A 24,073-nucleotide genomic window follows, 5' to 3' on the forward strand; every position below is an offset into this window, starting at 1 on the left:
GACACAGCTGGGATGAGAACCCCAGCTCCTTGACTGCTTTTCTTCTGGCTGATCTTGATTTCTGGTATCATTTCTAGCTGGAAAGTACTCTGGCTTCAAGGGAAGATTTTTAAAACTGATTTTTTTTTAAATACACAAAGGGAAAGAGAAGAAACCCACCACATAGTAGGCACTCAATAACTGGGTTTGTAGGTTTGGGTGTTATGGAATAATCTTACTTTATGCAACTTAACAAAATTAGACCCAATTAACCTTGAATTTGTTTCATTCTTTATTCTCCCCAATGACCCAAAGGTGGTTAGAGGCTTGAATCTCATCCCATTGTCCCATTAAGATTTTTTGTGTGTGGATCTGAGGTGATAATATGATGTTCACTGGTTCGAAGGAAAGGCTGCCTGAGGAAGGCACGTGGATTTAAAGTAGCTTACGTTCAAGCTTCTGGAGGTTTGTGGGATTCCAGAAGGACAGACACTGTCAGCCCGTGAGGTTATACCGTCTGTCTAGTGAGTTGGGACATAGCACAAACACTTCCTGAATCTATTTAATCACATACATGATTAAGACAGACCTGAAGAGACCCTTCATTACCTATTAGCCACTTGGGCCTTGGGCCTAATAGGTCTGAATTTGCTTATCATTATGTTTACAAATCACATTTTTTATCAGAATTTTCCAATGCATTTAGTGTTCTTCCAAACACCTGCAGGTTCCTTGTCATCCTGCGGCTTTCATAGATTCGTGTTCTTCAGGGCATGTTCCATGCTTCATGCGAGAAGAGTCCCCTGAGGGCTTTCTCTTCAGACCCTCTGAGACCAGGGTTTACAGTTTCCTGGTACATCAGTGACACACTGGAAAGGAACGACAGAGAACTCACTGCCAGGGTCTTCCCATAGCGCATGCCCCCTCCCACCCTCTGTACATGCCACCTCCCACCACTGCCAGCCACCATTCTAAGCCCAAACACCACTGTGCAATCCAAGCTGTTGGAGATGCCCCCTGGGAGGACCCCTTAATTTCCTAGTCATTCCCTTCTTTCTACTGAGCACTTTTCATGTGGCAGGCACTCTAGGAGGCTCTGGAGGTACAGGATGACCAAATCCAGAAGTAGTCCTTCTAGGACACAGTTTTTCAAAAGCATAGAACCAGCTGCTTGGTCAAGTCCCCTGCAGGGACTTTAAATCACTGGTGTGTTGTAACATAGCAAAGGGGCTCATTAAGTCACTGAGTTGTGCATCAGATTGCTTGCAAGGAGCTAACTTTGCAACCTGTGCAGTTTATAGGGAGCCATGCAGCACTTCCCCTCTTAGGGAATGGGGTTTGGGGACCTGTCAGCACTGGGGCCATGGTGGAAGGCACTGGGCTGTGGGAAAGTTGCTGCACAGCTGTGGGCATCCTCCCTGCCTGGTAGCTCCTGCCCCATAACTAACACTGTTGGCAGACCTGAAGCATGACCAGACTAGAGCCGCATCGGCCTTCCTTCTTCTCAGTGCTGAGGTCTGGGATGTCAGATGTGCCTGCCCGAGGGGCTCTCCTGTCCCCTCCCCATCCCTGGGACACTTTGGGTCCATAAGTACCTACTTCACCTCTCAACCCAAAGGGCCTATCAAATTTCCCACCAAATAATCCAGGAATACAACTTGGGGATTGGGAAGAACCTGGTTCTGCTACCTCAACAGAGGCTGCCATTGCAAACTCAGAGCCCAGGTTGCTTCGGAGGGTCTAACAGTAGAAGACACTGTCCTAGCCTGGCCTCCTGTTGCCAGGCATTGTCCACTATGAGTGCCACATAGGGCCGTCCCCAAAAGATCCCAACGTCCATGAAATTCCTGTTCTATTCTGCTACAAACATCTCCAAGCTGGTAACCCACATAATGAGATGACGTGGCTTCTTGAAAGGCTGAAAAGTCTTCAAGGGCACCCGTGTGTCCCCAGGATCTGCGTGGCACATGGTAATCACAGAACAACTGTGGTCATCTGATTATTTAACTTGTTCTCCTCTTTCTCTCCATCTCCTTTGTACCTCACACAGTGTTTCTAACAAAGAAGGGTTTCAAAACACATGCTAGTGGTGGACACTAACAATTAGGCTCTTCTGGAGCTTTATCCATCACCCTCACCTTCATGGAAAATAATGAAATCCTGTATAGACTGCCCTCCTTCCTCTAAGGAGGCCCAGCTACAAGCTGCAGCTTTAAGGGGAGTTATTGTTCTTTTCCTGTAAGAACTGCCTCAACCTGAGAGTGGAGGGTGGCCTTGGCCAGTGTGTGGTTGTGTGGTTGAAAGAGAGCCTAATACCTCTGTCCCCTGCAGAACTCGCCCCTGCAGTTCACGGGCCTGTGCCCTGGCCTCCCCCAGACTGAGTGGGTGCTCCAGAGCCATCATACCAGGGTGGTGAACTTGTCCACGCAGGCATTGCGGATCTTCTCCGGGGTGGCAGGGCTGTCTAGCCGGAAGAGCTCCTTCGTATTATTGTCTGCATGCTGAGCTCGGGCTGCACGGATGGCATCCTTGATGGCAAAGAAGATGGAGGCGGCCAGGAAGAGAGGCGGCTCCCCGACAGCCTGGGGGGACAGCGTGGGGGACAGGAACTCAGGCCGAGAAGCCCCAGCCTCCACAGCAGGAGGGACAGTGGTGCTGGAACGCCAGCCGCCAGCACTGACAGGCCTCAATCCATCAGGGGCTCAGAGCACTCACTCTAGTAAATGACTCCACCTGGTAGGCATATTTCTTTGAATTCTGACTGTGTGATTGCTTGATGACACCATGCAAATATAATGTACCATGAAATGTAATATTCAATAGTTACAGTTTACAAACAAACAAAACCTGGCATGAATTTTAACCCTTTCCTCACAGTGATGAGCCTAGGGAAATAATCTACCTGCAACTCCGACCTTACCACGTACCGGCATCGTAATTATACGCACACCATCTACAGGAATATAGGCACCATGACAAACATGAATTAAAACACTTTCTAGCAGAGGTGCTTTTGTCCCCCAAAGCGCAGATCAGAGATTGTGTATCAGAATCACTAGGGACACTTGTTAAAAATGCATGTTTCAGGGCCCGAGCCCAGATCTACAGAATCAAAATTTCTAGGGGTGGGCCACCGAGAACTGCTTTTTAAAAATATTTTTTAATTGATTTCAGAGAGGAAGGGACAGGGAGAGAGAAATAGAAATATGAATGATGAGACTCATTGATCATCTGCCTCCTGCACACCCCACACTGGGGATTAAGCCCATAACCTGGGCATGTGCCCTGACCAGGAATCGAACTGTGACCTCCTGGTTCATAGGTCAATGCTCATCCACTGAGCCACACCAGCTGGGCCAGAACTGCATTTTTATCATGAGCCAGTGGCAGGGGTTGCAAAGTGTCCCAGATGCTCCCATGGTGACATAACCCATGAGATGAGCAAATGGGTGGGTTTCATTGCTTTCAAATGATCAACTGTCTTCCTTAGACCTAGGACTAGATCAATCAGCTTGATTGATTTTCAACCATTTTTCCATACATATTGGGGACAGGGAAGAAACAGAGGATGGTTATCATCCTTCAGGCATGCTGATCCAGTCTTAAGGTCAGGGGGCAGCCCCTGAAGGAGGTGATGGGATGCACAGAGGGACTGCCCCGTCTACAGTGAATGTGCTGGTTCTCATAGGAGACAGGGGTACTGTATCTGTGAGATCGTGTCTAGGACCAAACCTCAAGGATGGACACCTGAGATGAGAAAGTAGGTCAGGGTTTGGCCTATAGGATTGGGTTAAGGAACTCCTCGCTGTACCCAAAGTGGCTGGCTTCTACCACAGAGAGGAGCTGTCATGGTCAATCCAGTTCCCTGGTTCTCAGGCAGGACTGCCCGCCCCTCCACCACCATTGCCAAAGTCAATATCAAGCCCTCTTCTCAGATGAGCCCCCTGCAGACCCACATGGTCGGGGAGATGGGGGGCGGCCTGTCACCACCCGGGGCCTCCCACAGTGCAGACAGGAAGGCAGCCCAGGCCCAGGGCGCCATTACCTTGGATGCGTAGATGGCCTTCTTGTTGGGAGAGTCACGGAGCAGGGACACCCTGAACTCCGTGGGGATACTGCCAAACGCCGGGATCTTGTAGGTGCTGGGGCCGCGGGTGAGCAGGTTCCCCTCGGGGGAGTAGTGCAGCTCCTCCAGTGTGAAGAGGCCCAGACCCTGGACAAATGCGCCTTCCACCTGCAGGGCAGACGGACACCGTGGACACACTGCCTCCCCACTCCCCAGACACAGGTCCTGCTTCCACCACGGGCACCAGGCCACCCGGAGTGGGGCCTGGAATGAAGCTGGCAAGCCCTGCACTGCTTACCTGGCACCCAACCACCCGAGACAACCTCTCCAGGCCTCCGCCAGGCATGGGCACTGAAGCTCAGTTTTAGAACTCAGCGGCGATTCCGGAGGCCCATGCAGTGGTAGCACAATCTCCCATTAAAACTTGCCACAGGGCAGTGCAGATGCCCCTCCTTGTCGCCACTGGGGAAATGGTCGCTCTGCACCGAGGCAACAGCTCACAGGCTAATGGGTGCTGAGTGTCCCTCGGAGCCCATGCTCCTCTGTGTGCTAAGTGGGACCTGCACTTCTGAGCAGCCCCAGGAGAGAGGAGGAGATTTTTGATAGTAGATTGCAGGCTTTTTGAACTCCCAGCCCTGCCTGCCCTCTGGGAAAAGGAGTGCCGCTGCTCTAGCTTACAGGTCTGTTAGGGGCACCTGCCTCGCTCTACTGGCCCACAGAGCCTCACTCTCACAATCGGGTAGGTGGTGCCATGTAGCCAAACAAGAGTGTTTAGGGGAGACCAGGTGCTAACCATCTTTGTGTCTGCGGTGCCAGCTCAGCGCCTGCGCAGAGCAGGGGCTCCCCCCATAGTTGTTCAATGAATGAATGAAATGATTGACTAGTGATGAGGTTTCTATATAGTCCATAATTGTCCATTCTAGAGAGATATTCATTCACATTTTCTACCAGGTGCTCAGTATTTCCGGTCCTGATTCCTCCCTCAGTCTCCTCCTGTTCCACCTGCTCTATCCAATACTCTCATGTTTTCCAAAAGTGCTTTTCCTTGGCCATTCCTTTACCTCTCTTGCTCGAACCCAGGCTTCAACACATTGCTGTCCTGGGTAGAAGAGAAAGGAGGAGGGGAAAGCTCGCTAACCTCAGACCTCACTGCCTGCACATCGATCCCAAACTCCAGCTCCATCTATGCATGTGTGTGCGACTGTGTGTGCATGAGTGTGCGGGCATGTGTGTGTGCATGCATGTGCATACCCAGTGTTTTCCCCATTCATCTTGTTCTCTGAGGAGAGAGAGCCCCCTCTAGATCCATCCACTAATCTACCTTCTGCCTCAAAAGGTGCGTGGGCTCTCACCCATCTAAGCATCACTCTGCAGAAGACACTCTTGGTAACATGTTCAGACCCACGTAAAAATGACATTGGACAAGATGCTATGGCTGGTGGCTCTGGGAAGGGGATGGGGCTCCTCAGTAGCCGAGTCCATCACCACCCAGGTTCCCTGTGAGCCTTACCTGCCCAATGTCGATGGCAGGGTTCAGACTGCAGCCAACATCCATGACGATGTCTGTGCGAAGGTTCTACGGTGGACAGGGAAGTAAAAGCAGCTTGAGAAGAAGGGGATGTGTGGAATGACAGGTGGGTCTCGGTGACCCTTAGACTATGAAGTGCCAACCCAGATGGTACTTCCACAAGCAGAGGGCTCTGGGCACCCTCAGGCAGTCCCCAGTCTCCACTGCCACCGTCACTGCTGAAGTCTGAGTTCTTAGGAGCAGGGGAAGGAGTGGGAGTGACCAGAGTCTCAGTAATCCAAAATAACTGTACACACACCCACGTGGGAGTGGGAGGGACAGGTTTGCCGGTTCCTGGGGCTTTGAACCTAAGTCTGGGTAGTTCATGTAAGGAAGGAGTCAACACACAACATTCCATGGGCTGAGTCCAGCTGGTCCCCTGTCTTTGTACAGCCTGTGAGCTACTAATGGTTTTACATCCTTAACTAGCAGACAGAAATAAGAAGAGTATGTGGTGATGTGAACACTGTGTGAAATCCACACTCAGTGTGCATCATAACGCTTTAGGGGCCCACAGCCACGCTCGCTTGTTTCCACAGGTCTTGGCTGTTTTGTGCTGCAAAGATAGAGTTCAGGCAGTGGCTCTGTGGCCCCGAAAACCTAAAGTTTTTACTCTCTGGTCCTTTAAAGAAAGTTTCCCAAGCCGTGATATAAGGCATTATTTTCCCAACCACAGATTTTGTCTTTGGTATTATAATTGAGTTGTTTCTCTTCTTTTTCCCCCCTTAGTACTGAAGTTTTGCAAACATCTTACCTTATGGTCCCCTGTTAAGCAGTCAATTTCCACTTCTGAGCAAGCCACCCCGTAGGTGAAGTAGTGGAAGGGGTTCCCTGAGTTGGTCTCAAAGCTGTAGCCAAGATTGGGTGTTCTGGGGGAGAAAAGAGAAGATATTGCATGTGTATTAAAATGAATATGCCTCCCCCCGTCCCCCGCTCCCCATACACACACAAATGGCTTGTCCCACAAAATCTTAAGACCCAAAGGCTTTATTTTTTTTCATTCAGCTGTTCTTCCCAGTAGCCCATGTGCTTTGGACATTTTAACCTGTGAATGAAACCCAGGAATTTCAGAGCACTGATCTGTTTTGCCAATGGCCCTCGGGTGAATCATTCCGTACAGTTGAGCGGTGTTTAGAGTCAGCGTGCTGGCCTCTATGTGGTGGAAACTGACAGAGTTCTCCCAGCTCACGAGGACGTGAAAGTCACACTCCAGAGGATCTATGAGCTAGAATTCAAGATCTCAGAACCGAAGGCTCCTGCGCTGACTCCTGGGCTGTTCCCACAGGCTCACCTGCCCTTCTTCCTCAAGGTGGAAGTTAATAAGATCAGTATCTCAGGCCAGCCTGGGTGCACCTTTAAGCAGCCTCTTGCCTGCATTACTCTTCATCTATTGGTCCCTTCTAAATTTCAGCAAATGATTTGAGGAAAGTGTTATTAATAAAAGCAGATGGCCTCTTACATTTTTTTCTTCTTCAACCCTATCTTATATAATTCTAATTTTGCATGAGTCCCATATACATGTGGGACTTCTCATGCAGATTCTGATCACGTTAGCTCAACGTGATTTCTGTGTGATGTACAGAATACCATAGGTACTACTATAAACTCTGGTGTGTGTGTGCGCGCATATATACTCACACCAGAGTTTATAGTAGTACCTATGGTATTCTGTACATCACACAGAAATCATGTGAGCTAACATGATCAGAATCTGCATGAGAAGAACGCCAATGCAGGGCTGAGGGAGAAGGCTTCTCCCAGGGGAAACCACCAGTTTCTTTGACCTCTGGCTTCCCCACCTTCATCTGGGTGTTTCTGTATAGAACCCGTTTGTCAACTCGAAGAATGGAATGTGAATTTGTGAGAAAACCTCCACTAGCTTATGTTTGTGTACGCCAAATGTTATATAACCCAGGGAGCACTGACAAAACATTACTTTGCCTACAAAATAAAAATACATATATACAAAAAAGACCTTTTGAAGTAAACACTGAACTGTTTGCCAAATCCATTGATCAATGAAAGAAAACGTCCTGGTTAAACTTCCCAGAGAAAGCTAAAACCTTGTGGCTGACAGTCGATATGATCCTGTCTTTTTACAGCTTCCAAATCAGATGGGATGGGTCTCTAATTCTTCATGCAGCTACTGAATTTTAAAGTTACAGAAGATACATGCTCTTTTCTAAATCTCACTTTAAGTTATGTTGAATTCTACATCTTGTAACAAGACCATGTACTCTAAATCTTCCTCTCATTCTCTTTTTTTATGTTTTTATTGATTTTTTAGAGAGAGAGGGAGGAAGAAAAATAGAGAGATGGAAACATTGATGAGAAACATCAATTTTCTGCCTTCTGCATGCCCCCTACTGTGTATTTAGCCCACAACCTGGGCATGTATCCTGATCAGGAATCAAACTGGTGACTTCTTGGTTCATGGGTTGATGCTCAACCACTGAACCACACTGGCCAGGCTTCCTCTCATTCTTTTGAAGGAAAGTCTTCATAAAGAAATCCGATACATGATAAAAGGAAGGAAGGAAGGAAGGAAGGAAGGAAGGAAGGAAGGAAGGAAGGAAGGGAAAAGAAAGTTAAAGGAAAGAGAGGAAAAGAAAAGAAAAGAAAAGAAAAGAAAAGAAAAGAAAAGAAAAGAAAAGAAAAGAAAAAAAAGAAAAGAAACCCAATGCATAGTACAAAGTAGCATGAGTAGGTAACTCAGAACATAGGACGCCCCTGGTTGTCACAGGGGAGTGCTGATGGAGGAGTGGTTGGTAACTGTCCCATTCTGTCATAAATGAGGTTACAGGTTCAGAGGGAATCACTGATTTCCCCAAGGGCAATAGTCCACTAAGACCAGAACTCTGATATGGCAGCTCATGCTTTTGCCTCCTGGGCACATAGCTTGGTAACCCCACGTATTTTAGAGCATCTTTACGTTGAAATGAGTGGAAGTACACTGAAGAGATCAGAGTTTTGGTAGAACTGTTCTCTCCTAACCACAGGCTGATAGAATTCAGGATTAGGAAGGACCTGAGAGGCCAGAATGACAGCACATTGTGAGATGGGTGAGATCACCACCATACATACTTGTAAAACCCAGTAGCAGACAAGCTCACTGCATCCTGGTAGGCAGCCGTGACCTGAGGAGAAGAAATGGCCATCAGGAAGGAGTGAGCATGGTGTCCAGTAATCGTGACCCAGCACTAAGCTTTTGTATGCTCATCCTCCTCATCTGGAAGTTGATCAACCCTTGACTGGTGACTCTCACTTCCACACCTCACCTCACACCCTCACCGCCACCTCCTGCATCAGGTCTTTGACATCAAAGCCTGGAGCACTACAATGGTCTCCTAACTGGTCTTCCCGCCTCAAGTTGCCTCCCCAACTGCTGTGTAACCCAGCCCAGCCGAGTGATCATCTTACCATACTGCACTGCCCATGTCACTCTCCTACTCTAGAGCTTTCGACGATTCCCTATTGCCTACAGAGCAAATACCTGATGTTAAGGACTCTAGTCTTCTCTGGTGTAGCACACATGCCATTGCCACTCCTCCGATTGCCTTGCCTCGGTCTTTACATCAGCAACTCTCTACATTGTTTATTTGATACCTATGTTCTTATGGGTACTTTCCTATTAATAAAGCTATCCATCTATCTATCCACCCACCCTATCTCCTTAACTACATACATTTTCTAGGTTATCCCTAGCACTGGCACAGCACTAAGATTTAATTTATTGTTGATATAGTTTGCATCATGATTATTGTCAATAATCAAGCTCTTTACTATGTACCAGATGCTATTGAATAATTTGCACACATCATCTGACTTAATATTCAGTACAACCCTATAAAATCAGTATTATTATTATCTTCATTTTATAGATGAGAAAACAGAGGTTTAGAAAAGTTTCTTTAGGATCCTTACCATATGTATATGGAATCAAATATATGCATATATAGTGGTAGTGGTATTAATGGTTTATTTTCCATACAGTACAGACACTGAAGAGATTCGGTGCCTATGATTCCTGGTCATGTCTTTTTGATCATTGCCTTTTTTGAGGTTATCTGCTTATAAAGAACACTGGACTATACAGCTAATGGTTGAGGACAAAGCTTAAGTCAACAGATTGTAAAGGCTGTTGTTGAAAACATTAACATCACCTTCCAAATCTACACTAAAACATAAACTACCCAAATCAACCTACCTCTATGAGGTATTTATGTGTGTGGTGTTATGAATGTGGGAAGGGAAGAAGAGGTTATGGGAGGCTAAGATGAAAAACATCCATCAGCTGCCTCCTGAACGCCTCCTACTGGGGATGATAGAAAGAGTTCATTTTTTGAACCTATTGTACTATCTGTGCAGTCACATATTATGTTACTGCTGTGACCAGATCTCCCATTCTGACACTGGGGGTGGTAAAGCAGGGCCACCATTAATAGTTCTGCCTCTTGGAGAAGCTGAAGTCTCCTATCTGAGAGCCTTCCTGCAGCTTCCCTCCCAGGGTTTCTCAAATGCAGTCCTGCCAACCAGAAATCAGAGAACCGGGTTCACTCTTATTAGGAGTGCTTGTTGTGTGACTCCCTAAACCACAGGAATGATATAACCCTTGTACAATGTCTTCCTCCCGCTCCTTCACAGATGGAATCTCAGTGGACCCGGACTCCAAAGCTGGGTAAGGGGAGAGGCTGGTAGGGGCAGACCTCTGAGAGAAGGAGTTTGAAGAAAACCCAGCTGATCAAGCCTATGGACAAATGAGGTGTGGGACCAAGCCAAGTGAAGAATTCTCAGTGAGGTGTGTTCACTGAGCCTGTCTTCTCAGGCTCAGGGTAGCCAAACCCCCAATTCCCACACAGCTGTCAAAATCCTGGATCCAACATTTTCCTCAGTGACTTCCCTCAATGAACACCACTGAGAAACGGGACCCAGCAAGGGTGAGCATCTACTTGTCCTGTAAAAGCATGCAGACTCCCTCAACTTCTCCCTGCTGTGTGACTAGATCAACACCTCCTATTCCTGCTCTTCATTTCACTCTCATTTGCAAAAGCGACTTGGAGAAGTTCAGACTTACCCAGTCTTCCCAGGAGCCGCTGGGATTCTTTCTCTTGAAGGGCTCCAGCCTCTTCAGGATCGTCTGACAAGCTTCCTAAAGAACACATGCACCACGCACCAGACCCATCAGCCCTGTGCATGCCCCAGTGCAGGGAAAGCCTGAGAGCCTCCACAGAGCCACCTCCCAGGGATGCTGTGCCCAGGGTGCCACTCAGCCTTGTCACCCTCTAAGACAGCATTCGCCAACCGGTGGTCCATGCACCACTGGTGGTCCGTGAGGTCTGAAAGGTTGGCGACTGCTGGTTTAAGGAAACCTTTAGAGCAGCAGTCACCAACCAGTGGTCCATGGTGGTCTGTGAGGTCCAAAAGGTTGGCGACCACTGGTCTAAGACATCACTGAGGCTAGGGTGGAAACCACTAGACCCTTCCCAAGGGACCACCACTGGCCTGTGCTTAGAGAGCACTCCTGAGCCAGTTCTCACACTGACAACAGGTAAAATGCTTGAGGGCTCTCTAAAGAGGTACTTTCTCACATTTGTTTGATAATATCCTCCACCTGGGAGAAGAAGCAGGTAGGTCTGACCTGGCCAACTCCATTTCAATTTCAGCCCATTGTCAGTTGGCCAGTTCTCACACCAATAGTATATCTTCCCAGAATCCCCTGTATTTCCCCAACTCTCCTCCCCCTCCTCCCCTCATCCTTCCTGACTCTGATGGAAGTGGTGGTGGTTCTCTCTTTTAGCTCAGCATTTGGAGGAGCAGGGTTCTCCTCAGTAAGAGAGCCCAAGGCATGGTCACAGCCAAGAGCCTGCAAGGGCCACTCCAGCTCCCACCCCAGGGACTCTGGGCCCAATGTCCTGGTCTGGCCCTCAGCTCTACTGGTTCCTGGGGCTCCTTACATAGACGGCCTGTCCATTGATGTCAGTGCTGACAGAGGCGGCCGTGGGAGAGGTGTTGGGTACCGTGTTAGTGCTTGTCTCACTGATGTAAATCTTAGAGGTGGGGATTTTCAGAGCTTTGCTGGCCACCTGCGAAGAAAGACAACATAAATAGGATAGAGAAGATTCTTTGAGAATGTTCCTTTAGGGAAGGGGAGAGCATGGGGCTTGGCTGCCTTTCCCCCAAGACAGGATTCGGGTTCACAGGTACAGGCAAGGAACCAATTCTGTAAACTATAATTCTGCTGAGGCTGGAATGTTCCCAGGTCTGCCTGAACTTGAAGCAGCACTTTATGGAATGGTTTGGATGGAGAAAAATGTTTAAACCTCATCGTGATTAAAGTGCCTTTTAACAAGTTGGAAGTTACAATATAGTCCTGGGGATGTAAATTACAGCATAGGGAATATGGTCAATAATATTGTCATAACTATGTATGGTGCCAGGTGGATACTGGAAAAATCGGAGGGAACACTTTGTAAAGTATATGATTGTCTAACCACTATGCTGTACACCTGAAACTATTACAAAATAACATTGAATGTAAAGTGCAATTGAAAAATAAAATTTTTGTCAAGTGCCATTTAAAGCTAACCCTTATTTTTTAAAAATCCCATTTGGCCAGTCCCCAGGAGCCAAGCAGATGTGCCCACTCTCATCCAGCTTCACCATCCAACTCCATTGTGAGGCGTCTCGCTTATGCGGAACTAGCTACCTTTATACACACAACACCCACCTAACACATAGTCACAGAACCCTAGAGTGTTGGTGACAGAAGTGACCTCAGACAGCACATGGCCAACCCCTTGGCACAAATGAGGAAACCCTTGCTCAAGGTCACATTTAAATGGGCAGCAGAGCCAGGGCCAGAGTCTAGGCCTGATTCTGCTCCCTGGATAGCCCATTCCTCCATTTCTCTCAGCATCTCCCCTAAACAGACACCACAATCCTCAGGCCGCTCACCTGGACCATCTTGGTGTGGAGGCCCTGGCCCATCTCAGTGCCCCCATGGGTCAGCAGCACGGAGCCATCTGTGTACACATGAATCAGGGCTCCTGCCTGAGGGGAGAGAAGAATGCCAGCCATAAAGGTAGTCAATTCTAGTTCAGCTTAAGACTTGATACAAAAGTACTGCAGCCCAGGGAAAAAGGAAGCAGCAGCAACATTTTGGATATAAACCCCTGACAAAAATTAAAACAGTATAAATCTCATGGTTTAACTAGGCAGCCCTTCAGCACTTTGCAAAATTTTTTTTTTTTTCTCTCTCTCTCTCTCTCTCTCTCTCTCTCTCTCTCTCTCTCTCTCTCTCTCTCTCTCTCTCTGCCTCCCATCCTCAGAGGGAGGGAGTTTAAATATCTTTGTCCTCCCTCTGTAAATGAAGAAAGAGGATCAGAAAGCTGAGTAACTGTCCATGGTCCTGCAATCAGGAAGGGTAAGAACTAGAATTTGACCCCAGGTCTCTGAGTCTCAGGCTGTCTCCTGGCATACTGGACAAATAAGAATATGCAAATTCATTTACACAGCAAAGAGCTCCTCTAGTCAGCTCTGTTATGAGGGGCAGTTGGCTTTCCCTTGCAAAGAGGGGGAAATGGGGCCCCAGTCTCCTGGAGATGGACAGAATTATATAAAGCAATTACCTGATTCAGAAAAGAAAGAGTGAAGGATATTCCAAACTTGGTAGGAATTATGCACAGCCCTCTCTTTTTCCAACAATTCTCCCTGGAGAAAAAGGAACATTCTCATAGAATCTTCTCTATCATATTTTCATCTGGTAGAACAAGTTTTCTGGCAATAACTTAAAATTGACATCAGGCATCCTCAGAGCTGCCCAGATAGTCACTGTGATATCTGCATCGTGTAGACAGCATGAGAAAGGCAGGGATTTGGGTTCTGGGTCCTTCAAGCAGCCAGAGCAGAGCCCACCCTAAGCATCTGACTTGAAAGTATCACCACTCTTCTTCTTCCCCGAGTGGAATTCAGATTAAGTCAGACTGTCCTGGTGACCTTGGACTATGATCGTCCCAGGGAGGGACTGTGGCTCACTGATGATAATGATAGCACCTCCTCTGTGCTTTATATTTGGTTTTCCCAATAATTTAGCGAAGAAGACAGAGCCAGCATAATTACCCCCACTTCGTATATGATGAAGCTGAGGCCCAAGGAGGGGGAGTGACTGCCAAGGTGACATTTATAGATTAGTGTTAGAGGCAGGCGCATAACTGTGGCATTCTCAGTCCTGGGCTGGTGTCTAGAGAATGTGGTATGACCAGGAGGCAGACAAACAAGTAAAGACACCACACTGAGGGGTTATGACATTGAATGCAGGCTGAGCTCACCTGCCCCGGGCTAAGATCATTTCACAATCTTAAAGGGATGGCTATGAATGATTTGGCAAATACAGCAACCTCATAAGTTATTCATTAAATTATTAGCTTTGTATTCTGAGTTCAGCAAAAAGGCTGTAGTATATAAAACTCCTCCCCTCCCAGCACTTACCTGTTGAACTTGTCAACCTCACTCCTCCGAGCGTGATACTGAGAGCTTGCTAGACATTCATCCCAGCACCTGGGCAAGGTGAACCCCTCAAGCTTCTGGTTGAAGTGTGTCAGGTCCCCTTCTTTGTACATGTTCTTCATCCGCACCTTCCCAAGGAGAGAGACACTGAGGCCTTGTTGGCGCAAATCCTACAGTTAAGCTTCCAGCCCCTCTCATCAGCCCCTGCCTGTCCTCTGCCCCCAGAGGAAATACCCAAAACACAAAGCCCCTGTCCCCCGAAAGTAGACTAGCCCACTATGACCTGTGCCACCAAATTCCCAGCTTACTTCCTCAGCAGGCAGCCCACAGGTCACTGCGACTTCACTCATCCAGTGCTCGGCAATGAGCATCCCCTGGGGCCCCCCGAAACCTCGGAAGGCCGTGTTGGAGGACAGGTTGGTCTTGCACAGCCGCCCAGTGCCCCGGATGTTGGGGATTTTGTACGAGTTGTCCATATGGAATAGAGCTCGTTCCATTATCTGAAGCAGAGGGAGCGAACATGGGAGAGAACTTTTTTATTTTTTTATTTTTGCATTGCAAAAAGTTTTATTGGACAGCATTGTTACAGACAAATAAAAATGAGCAATCTGGGTGTGCATGTTTCAAAATACATAATCTCAAAAATGTAAGGTTGATAGGAAAAAGGAAGCAAGTTGCAGGAGGACAACTAGAGTATCCTCCCATTTAAATAGGTTGAAAGGAATGGATTACAGTTGCCTTCAGGAAGGGAAGTGTGTGGTGAGAGATGAAGTGGCTGGGGGACTTCTCATATATGTCCTTTGCATCTTTTAAATGTCAAACCATGCAATTGTATCATCTATTTAAATTTAGTAAGAGAGCCCTAACTGGTATGGCTCAGTGGATAGAGCGTCGGCGTGCGGACTCAAGGGTCCCAGGTTCAATTCTGGTCAAGGGCATGTACCTTGGTTGTGGGCACATACCCAGTAGGGAGTATCCAGGAGGCAGCTGATCGATGTTTCTCTCATCCCTGTTTCTAACAGGGATGTTTCTAACTCTCTATCCCTCTCCCTTCCTCTCTGTAAAAAAAATCAATAAAATATATTTTAAAAAAATAAATAAATATAGTAAGAGAATTCTCCTGGCCCCCAACCAGTTCAAGATAAAGGCCCAATGTATGTACAGTCTGTTTGGACCTTGGCAAAACCATATTTATTAGTTATTTATTGACATCTTCCCATCAGGTTATTTAAAAAAAGTAATCCTATGTTTCTTCTCTGTGATATTCTTTATCAGCTATTTAATGAACAGTCATATGTCTAAGCATGTGCTTATATTGCCACCCATAACTTTTCCAGTTGTAGACTTTTGAGGACTTAATTTTCACCAAACGCCCTTTCCCTGAATGCATATCTACTTTCTGTTCCCAGTCCTTCCCATATAGTTAAATTTCTATCTATATTTTAATGTTATCATTACTTCTCTTGCTTGATAACATTTCCCCTTAGAGTTTATAAATTGTGTCTTTATTTTTCCATTTGCTTAGTTCTCTGTGCATTTATTACTAAGTCAACTTAAAAATGTATGCTCATGAGTTGGGGGAAACTGCTTGAATTACTTCTTGAGAGTTTCCTTCACTCTTTTTTCCATTCTTCCCTTTTGAAATTCTACTATATAGATCTTCTGGACTGGTCCTCAAATTTTGTTGTATTTTCTCTCCTACTTTTCCACGTTATTTCCTCTTTGGGGGGCAGAGCTCCTCCATGTTCTTTCAAAACTTCTGCTTCCACAGTTATGATTCACAAGAGGTCATTTTTATTCTCTGACTGGTCCATTTTTATAGCATACTGTTCTTCCCTTAAGGTATAATAACTCAACTCTCTGAAGCCGTAAATGGTAGCTTTTATTTGTTTCATTTAGGTGTGGGTTTTATTAGTTTGAGTTTTTAATATATTTTTTATTGATTTCAGAGATGAAGGAAGAGAGAGAGATCAGTAATGAGAGAGAATCACTGATTGGCTGCCTCCTGCATGCCCACACTGGGGATCAAGCCTGTAACCGAGGCATGCACAATGACCGGGAATCAAACAATGACCTCCTGGTTCATAGGTAGATGCTCAACCACTGAGCCACACCGGCCAAGGTGTTTCATTTGGGTTTTAGCTTACTTCCTCATGCATAGTTTCTCTTTCCCACAGATTACTATTTGTGTCTAATTATTTCAGTCCTAGCCATCCTAAACAATTTCTGTATGTCTCAGTTTCCTCTTTGCTTTTCCTTTGCACGCTATCAACTTGCACTTTTATTTCCTCTTGTCCATCATTATCTGCCTCCCTCGCCATGCCGGGAACTTCCTGAGGGCAGAAACAATGCTATATGCTTTTTCATGTTGCCACCTAGGTACTTGATAAATATTTGCTGGGTTGAATCTAAAAGCTTGTAAAATCTTTGGGGACAAGTACTACATCTTTTTCAACCTGATTTTTCTACAACACCAAGAAGCCAGAGTTATGAATTGTAAGAACACTAAAAATGTTTCCTCTTTTGAACAATTTTTACAGCAGAGCTGAAGTGTGAAGTTTCCTAATTGAGCCTATTAGAGAGCCCCTAGCAGGGAGGGGTTGCAGAGGCAGATAGTGAGAAACTTCTGCTTTTCCTGAAGTGTTTGACTTTATCTTTTTTAAAATATATATTTTTATTGATTTCAGAGAGGAAGGGTGAGAGTGATAGAAACATCTATGCTGAGAGAGAATCACTGATTGACTGCCTCCTGCACACCCTCTACTGGGGATAAAGCCCGAAACCCAGGCACGTGCGCTTGACCTGAATCAAAACCAGGACCCTTCAGTCTGTGGGCCAATGCTCTATCCATTGAGTCAAACCAGCTAGGGCTGACTTTTTCTTTACAACAAAAATCTATGTACATGTAACTAGTATGGTTATAAAATTAAGGTTTTTTAAAGAAAAAAATAACTTTAAAAGGAGTACCACCAAGGTAACTTAATTTTCAAGGTTGACACAAATATGTCTATACAAGACTCTTAGGAGAAGGTTCAAAGCAGCATTAGCCACAAAAGCTAAAAACTGGAAATAACCCAAATGTCCATCAAATAGTGAACAGAAGACCAAATATGGTCTATATCAAGAAATATTGTTCGTCAGTAAAAATGAATGGAGGAATGATGCATGCTGTAACATGGATGAACTCAAAAACATTATTCTGAGAGAAAAGCCAGATACAAAGGTCTACATAGTGCATGATTCCAATTATTTGAAAAGGAAAATCTACAAAGACTGAAAGTGGATTAGTGGACATCTGGACCTGGGCATGGGAACAAGTGTAACTGCAAATGGGCATAAGAGGTCATTTGGAGGTGATAGAAATGTTCAACACCTGGATGGTGATAATGGTGCATGACTTTAAAACCATGAAATTATATCATTCAAATGGGTGAACTTTGTGGTATGTAAACTACACTGAGTGACCAGATTATTATGACCACCTCATCAGTACTTCATTGACACTTCCAAAAATACTGAATATTGAAAACTTCCTAAGCAAATACTCTTAAGGTTTTATTATTATTATTATTTGCATAACTAATTCACTTCATTGTACTGATGGGGTGGTCATAATAATCTGGCTGGTCATAATAATCTGGCGAATCAGTATATATTTCAACAAATTGTTTTTTAAAAAGTAACTCAACTCCTTAATTAAAATTCAAATATCACAGAAATGTGCAGTGTAGAAAATGACAGTGCATGCCCCCCACACCCGCCCTTAACCCATCCAATCACTGTTTGGTGTGTCTTCTTTCAGACTTTTCCATGCATATGACTAGACATACGTGCACCCACACACAATGTCACCATATTATATATGAAGTTTTGTAACTAATTTTGCTTGCTTATTAGAATATCTTGCACAAGAAGGATGAGTTCCAATCAGAGAAGAAAGATGATCATCTCTGTGCTTTAGAAATGAACCAAGGATAGAGAATCTGAAGGCAGAGACCAGTTGGGAAGCTTTACAACATAACAGGCAAGAATGAAGGAGGTGTGTACCTGGCTGTATGAATAGGTTGGGGCCGGGGGGGGGGGGAGGGGGCACGCCCTTAACCTCCCAGTCACCTCGAAGTGCAGGAAGAGGCCCTACTTACACTCTGAGAGAGATCCAGGGAGTTCCCGGCATTGCTGTAGTGCTCCACCTCCAGGGCCACAATCTTTCCTGTCTTCATGAAGCCAACCTGACAAGAAAGAGAGTGGTTTCCCAACAGTCCCCTTGCTTGTCTATCTCTACCTCCCCCCTCCCACCCACGCTTCCTGGAGGAAACAGAAAAAGCAAGACACCACACCATGAAGAAAGGGGAACATAGGACATCATCAGAACCAGAAGAAAGAAACTAACATCTCCCCAGGGACGGACCCAGGGCTCAACCTTGGAACACCTTCTCCCTACACTCCTCCTCCTTTCTACCTGCTCCTGGCTTCTGGTTCTACCCCTGTCTATCTCTACCTCTTCCTTCCCACTTTTGCTACCTGGAAAAATATAGAAAATATAGTGTTGGTAATGACAGGGCAGGCAGGGAGGGCTGGGAAAAGAAACTGGGAAAGTAACTGGAGTCTCTCCTCATAGCTTTTGACCAGCAAACAATAAAAGCTACACTTTACAAGAGCTTCAGTGTACTCTGACACCCCTCACCTTACACAATCATCAAAACAAACTCTTAAGGGTCATTTGATAAGTGAAGAAACTGGGACCCCCAAAGACCAAGTTACTTTCTTTAAGCCCACAAGAATTAAGAGAAATATAATCCCTTTGGGGAAGTTTAATCATGAAACAATGAGAAGAGTTCAAAGTGCGGATGTTCAAAGCCAGCTCGTGGAGAGAGAGGACGCCCAGGTTCACAGAGCTGGAGCTAGACTGGAACCTGAAAGGTGATACTGGTGTGCAAGGGGACAGGATGCAGGGTGAGAACAGGAACTGGTCACCCATGGGAGCCCAGAATAGGCCTGTCTTACAGGGAAATTGGGCAATGCCCAGCCACACGTGATCTGGCAGAGCAGGTGCCCACCCTAACATGTGCCTCTAACAACTTGTGCCTGTCCAGGCCCTGGGAAGTTCTGTTTCTCGTTGTGAAATATTAAATAGTCATTCTGGTTTCCACAACCAGCTGTGAACATGTTAACACTAGGCCATCCTGCAGGAAGGATTTCCCCAGGTCTGCTGACAAATCATGTTTCTGAACCTGAGTGGACAAAAACTGAATTCACAAAAGCTGTGACACCACCCTGTGACAGGAGGAGGCCTACAGGAGGAGGCCTGCCAGATTCCACAGCATCACCCCTCTATGTTGGCCAATATGAATGTCTCCTGTGGCTATTTCTCCTTGGAACTTTTACAGATAGTCCTAAGAAAAGTGAGAGTCCATCCTAAGGAGATGGCACTGCCCGCCCTGGCACAGCCCCCAGCATCTGGAACCTTGTATCTGGCCAGGAAGGGATGTCTGCCGCCTGTGATCAGCATGTCCTCATCGCGATCCAGCATGCAGCGTACAGGGCGGCCGGTCCTAAAGGAGACATTGGAGGGTAAGAAAACTGGGGTCCCCGCAACAGTCTAGCCCTGTGAGTCTTGGGGGTGAAAACAGTGGGAAGTCTTCTTTTTCCACCTGGCACACTCAGCACACTTGGGCCGGGCTGCTTTGCTGTCTAGACACTGGGTCCGACAAGGTGGGAAAGATAGGATATGAGCTGTGTCCTTGCCCTCACACCCTCACAGCGAGGTGGAGAGATAAGGACACAGGCACCAGAACAAGAAGAATCACTTGATGTTATCTTCACCCCTATGCCCCAAAGTTCTAAAAACAGCAAAGTAAAGAGAATCTACTTCCCAAAGAGGGAAATCCAGGAAGCCTTCATGCCAGAGGCAGCCTTCTTCTTCCCAGAGCCCATGGGGAGGACTCACTTGTATGCAGCCAGGGCCACTGCCGTGGACACCAGGGTGCTTCGGGTCTCCTTCCCTCCAAAGCCTCCTCCCATTCTCTTCACTCGGACCACAATCCGGTTTTCTGGAACCCCCAACATGCTTGCAACAAAGCTCTGTGGGCAAAAGACAACATACTTGCTCTGAACACATCATCTGGACTTACTTCAGCCTTGACCCAGAGCCTGCCTGATAAGAAGAGGCCTAATTACTGCTGTGAATCTGAAATTCCCAGATTCGAGAGTCCACCCTCCTCCCAGTGCTGACCCTTGGGTAGTGGTGCTGGGGTCCAACACTAATGAGTCACTGGAGACTGAATTCAGACACTTGCTTTTAACCAAAGGGGCAAGCAGCTAGGCACAGCTACTTTCAGAGCAAAACTCATTCCACTGAGCCAAGAACTGGTGAGTCATGAGGGTAGAACCGGCTGCCAAAAACGCTGGCATCTGCTGTCACATAATAGGCAGTAGAGAAATGAGGACTATTCAAGCTGCTGCAGATAATTTAGTGATTCCTGTAGCTATCACTTACCCAACCCCTTCATTCTACACGCGAGGAAGCTTAGGCCACATAAGATGTGACCAAGGCCATATAGCACTGGAATCACAATAGCTAACACTAGGCTCTATCCAACTATTAAGACCCATCTAATCCAACCCTACCAGGCCCTATTTTATAGAAGAGATTGATTTTGTAACAAGCTCAGTGACACAAGCTTGTTGGTGATAGGGTCTGGTCCAGGACCACTACCCTCCAATTCCCTTCTGGACCAACCCAGGTCTCCTTCTTCCCATTTCCCACAATGCCAGGAGCTCCCTGGTGTCCTCGCCAGGCCCCTGAGCTGACCCCACAGGACACCTACCTGGGTCTTCATGGTGTTCTGTGTGGACACAAAGAGCTCCATCTCCCCTGCCTCGCCTTTTGGGACAGCGATGGTGCAGTGAGTCTCCAGGTAGAAGTGCTCTTGGCCACCAATGTACAACTCACCTGGGGAAGCAACAAGACCCCCACAGTGAGCCTGCTGCTGCAGAGGGGACACGTTTGCTTAAGAAGAGTGTGTACTTGCCAAGTGCCCAAGGCAAGAACCAAGTGCTCGCAGGTAACCTCTAGGTTCCCCAACTGGTGTGAAAAGGGGTCTCAGTCTTAGCAATCTGGGAGCTGAACCCCCACCTCAACAAAGAAACCAGAATGACACTGAAATGCATCAGGCATGAAGCGCTCTTCATGCTGCAGCCAGTGGAAATCGGAGACATTCAAACTATTACTGTAAAATGTTGGAAAAGATAAAGAAAGAATCAAATAGAGGTAATTGACAAGCTAAAAATACCTTCCAGAACGAAAGCTATCAGGCCAGTTAGTGAGCTAACTTACAAGTGACTTAGCGATGCACAATAGAAACATAGAAAATTCCAAAAGGGGCCTGTCTGCTCAGCAGCTTTACCCTGGGGTTAGAGCTATGCACCTGATTTCACAGTGTGGATGGTGGAGGAGAAGGAGGGGGGCAGGGGACCCGCTAGCTGAAGATGGGTGAGAAAGGCCTTTGCAGGGGAAAGGGGAGGGCCAGGAGTCCATGTGGCTAAAGGCCTGGCAGATCCGAGGCTGACCAGGCATCTGAGGCTATTATCTTCCCCAGACAAATCCACCACACTAATCCACCAAATCCACCACACTAATCTCTCTCTAGATCATTCAGGTGTCTCCCGTCCACAGTCAGGAGAGTGGAGATGACTGAAGGTCTTTCCCAGCCAACTGTCTACTATTTCCTTACAAACACCAGAGGAACTCTTCTGTTCAGAAATGATAGGAAATCACTTCCCTGCCCCAGGACTCAAGATACAGCTCTTGAATTTCATTCACAAGCCAGGGCCGGCCCAACCCCACTGCTGCACGTGCAGCTGTACCTGAAACAACGTTGTCTGCTTCCGAAAACCCCTTCTTGAGGTTTCCTTTCTCAATCTTCAGCTCCGGCCCCCAAAAGGAGTTGTTTTTTATCGCATCCTGAGGATCAACAAGAAGCTTCAGCGACTTGACTTTCAGAGGGAGGAAGGTGGTTTCTGAGTGCGGAAGAGAAGCTCCCAGAATGGTTGCCCTCTCTTCTCACATGGGCATCTCTGCAATCTTCTCATACAGATTTAAAGTAAGCTCATGGCAGAGAAAGATAAATATCACATGATCTCACTCATTTATGGAATATAATGAACAACATAAGCTGATGAACAAAAACAGATCCAGAGACAGAGAAACATTGATCAGACGGTCAAACCGTTCCTCAGACAGAGGTGGACTACCTTAGATCTTGAGGAAAAGCAAAGAATCCCTCAAGGACCCAAATGGAGCTGAAATTGGGTAGGAGGGACTTCAGGGTGGCTGTTAGTGGACTGAGTCTAGGATCACGATGGGGAAGGTTTCACAGGACCACTCAATCCCAGGGCCGGAAGAGATTAAAAAACCTATCTAGTCAAATCCCACCTGCTGCTCGAATCTTCACTAGAGGATCCCAAACAGTGTGCTCCCAGAGACAGGGAGCTCAGCCCTCTCACAGGCAGCCCGTTCTCATTACCTCAATGGAGATAATGGCTGGAAGTTCTTCATAGGTGATTTTCACTCCTTGAGCTGCTCTCTGTGCGTGCTCTGGGGTGTCCGTGACCACAGCGCCAATGATGTGCCCAATGCAAGTCACCTAGGAGTAGAGCCAGACTATTGAAGGACACCACAAAACTCCTCAAAAAGCCAATTATTTTGAATTGTCCAAAAGGGCAAAAAGCAAGTCCCCCGTCCCCACAATTTCCTATTAAGGCACATCGTAGGAATGCGCTGGGGCCTTTTCACGTCCTTATTCTATTATTTGGGTTGTGTGCTCCTTCATACGTGTTTAGAATCTGTGGGAGTAGAATGGAACTTGGAGATGACTAGTATTAGAGTGGCAAATTTACTTCATCTCGAGGGCCAATTCTGATGATTTAATACTGACAGCCTGTTGAGAAGCGGCCCAGGATAGAAAGTGGTGATTGATTAGTGATGTCTGCCTTGAGCAGCAGAATGGGAGATATAGGCAGCATGACCTGTATCTGTCAACTCGGATCTACTACAACCCCCTTGTTCTTCATACAAAGAGATGGAGACCCAGACAGCAAGATCACAATTGGCTTGTTACCAGCCCATGATTAAATCTTAGGCCCTGACTCCCAGTTTTATTTTCCTTCCACCACCCACTCTCTTTCATCTTCTGTTTGCAGATTTATACCAAAAAATCCTCACAGGCAGCCATCATGTCTTAAATTTACCTAGATGCCCAGAAGCAGTAGTTTCCAAATGCTAGTTCTTAAACTTGATGACTCATAAACTAGTTTTTTGTTAGATTTATAAAATAATTATTATCTTTAATTAATAGTTCAGTTCCTATAAAAGATTAATGAATCTCCTTCAGAGAGAATTTTCTTTCAACATGCCCCCCAAAATAAACAACAAACAAAAAATTTGTCCAATTCATCTCTTTGGACAATGAGGTTTCTGACAATAGGAACCAATACTTAGTATGCCTGTCTCTGATCATTGTTTCTTGAGGACCCTGTTAAGTTATTGACTTAATTGGTTAGTGCCGTGGTCGGCAAACTGCGGCTCGCGAGCCACGTGTGGCTCTTTGGCCCCTTGAGTGTGGCTCTTCCACAAAATACCATGGCCTGGGCGAGTCTATTTTGAAGAAGTGGCGTTAGAAGACATTTAAGTTTAAAAAATTTGGCTCTCAAAAGAAATTTCCATCGTTGTACTGTTGATATTTGGCTCTGTGGACTAATGAGTTTGCTGACCACTTGGTTAGTGCAATGGCTGTTGAACCTGAATGACTCTCACTAACCATCATGCTGGCTGTGCTCCTGGGGTTCTGGGAGTTTGTAAAGCAATTGGTTTTTCAAAAGCTCTCCCTCTGGAGTCCTGGTGCCTTGGGTCTACAGTTTTTCTTTTGCTTCTTCACTTTTACAGCAAAAATAAGGTG

The 24,073-nt window shown here is 46.4% G+C and overlaps 1 protein-coding gene across 1 annotated transcript in view; it reads right to left on the minus strand.

The window, feature by feature from the left end:
* Nucleotides 1-210: 210 nt before the first annotated feature.
* XDH (xanthine dehydrogenase) overlaps nucleotides 211-24,073 on the minus strand; it is a 59,429-nt gene continuing 35,566 nt past the window's right edge. Inside the window, exons 19-36 of the mRNA XM_054728521.1 lie at nucleotides 22,643-22,762; nucleotides 21,984-22,080; nucleotides 20,945-21,069; nucleotides 20,065-20,198; nucleotides 19,582-19,669; nucleotides 18,260-18,346; nucleotides 14,426-14,617; nucleotides 14,100-14,245; nucleotides 13,241-13,322; nucleotides 12,567-12,662; nucleotides 11,567-11,695; nucleotides 10,687-10,761; nucleotides 8,697-8,749; nucleotides 6,367-6,481; nucleotides 5,556-5,621; nucleotides 4,025-4,213; nucleotides 2,385-2,561; nucleotides 211-848 (exon numbers count right to left, since the gene is read on the minus strand). Coding sequence (XP_054584496.1) covers nucleotides 798-848; nucleotides 2,385-2,561; nucleotides 4,025-4,213; nucleotides 5,556-5,621; nucleotides 6,367-6,481; nucleotides 8,697-8,749; nucleotides 10,687-10,761; nucleotides 11,567-11,695; nucleotides 12,567-12,662; nucleotides 13,241-13,322; nucleotides 14,100-14,245; nucleotides 14,426-14,617; nucleotides 18,260-18,346; nucleotides 19,582-19,669; nucleotides 20,065-20,198; nucleotides 20,945-21,069; nucleotides 21,984-22,080; nucleotides 22,643-22,762 — 2,022 coding nt within the window. The 3' untranslated portion in view covers nucleotides 211-797. The remainder of the gene's footprint in view (nucleotides 849-2,384; nucleotides 2,562-4,024; nucleotides 4,214-5,555; nucleotides 5,622-6,366; nucleotides 6,482-8,696; nucleotides 8,750-10,686; nucleotides 10,762-11,566; nucleotides 11,696-12,566; nucleotides 12,663-13,240; nucleotides 13,323-14,099; nucleotides 14,246-14,425; nucleotides 14,618-18,259; nucleotides 18,347-19,581; nucleotides 19,670-20,064; nucleotides 20,199-20,944; nucleotides 21,070-21,983; nucleotides 22,081-22,642; nucleotides 22,763-24,073) is intronic.

Source organism: Eptesicus fuscus, chromosome 16, assembly GCF_027574615.1.
Source record: "Eptesicus fuscus isolate TK198812 chromosome 16, DD_ASM_mEF_20220401, whole genome shotgun sequence".
Taxonomy (NCBI): Eukaryota; Metazoa; Chordata; class Mammalia; order Chiroptera; family Vespertilionidae; genus Eptesicus; species Eptesicus fuscus.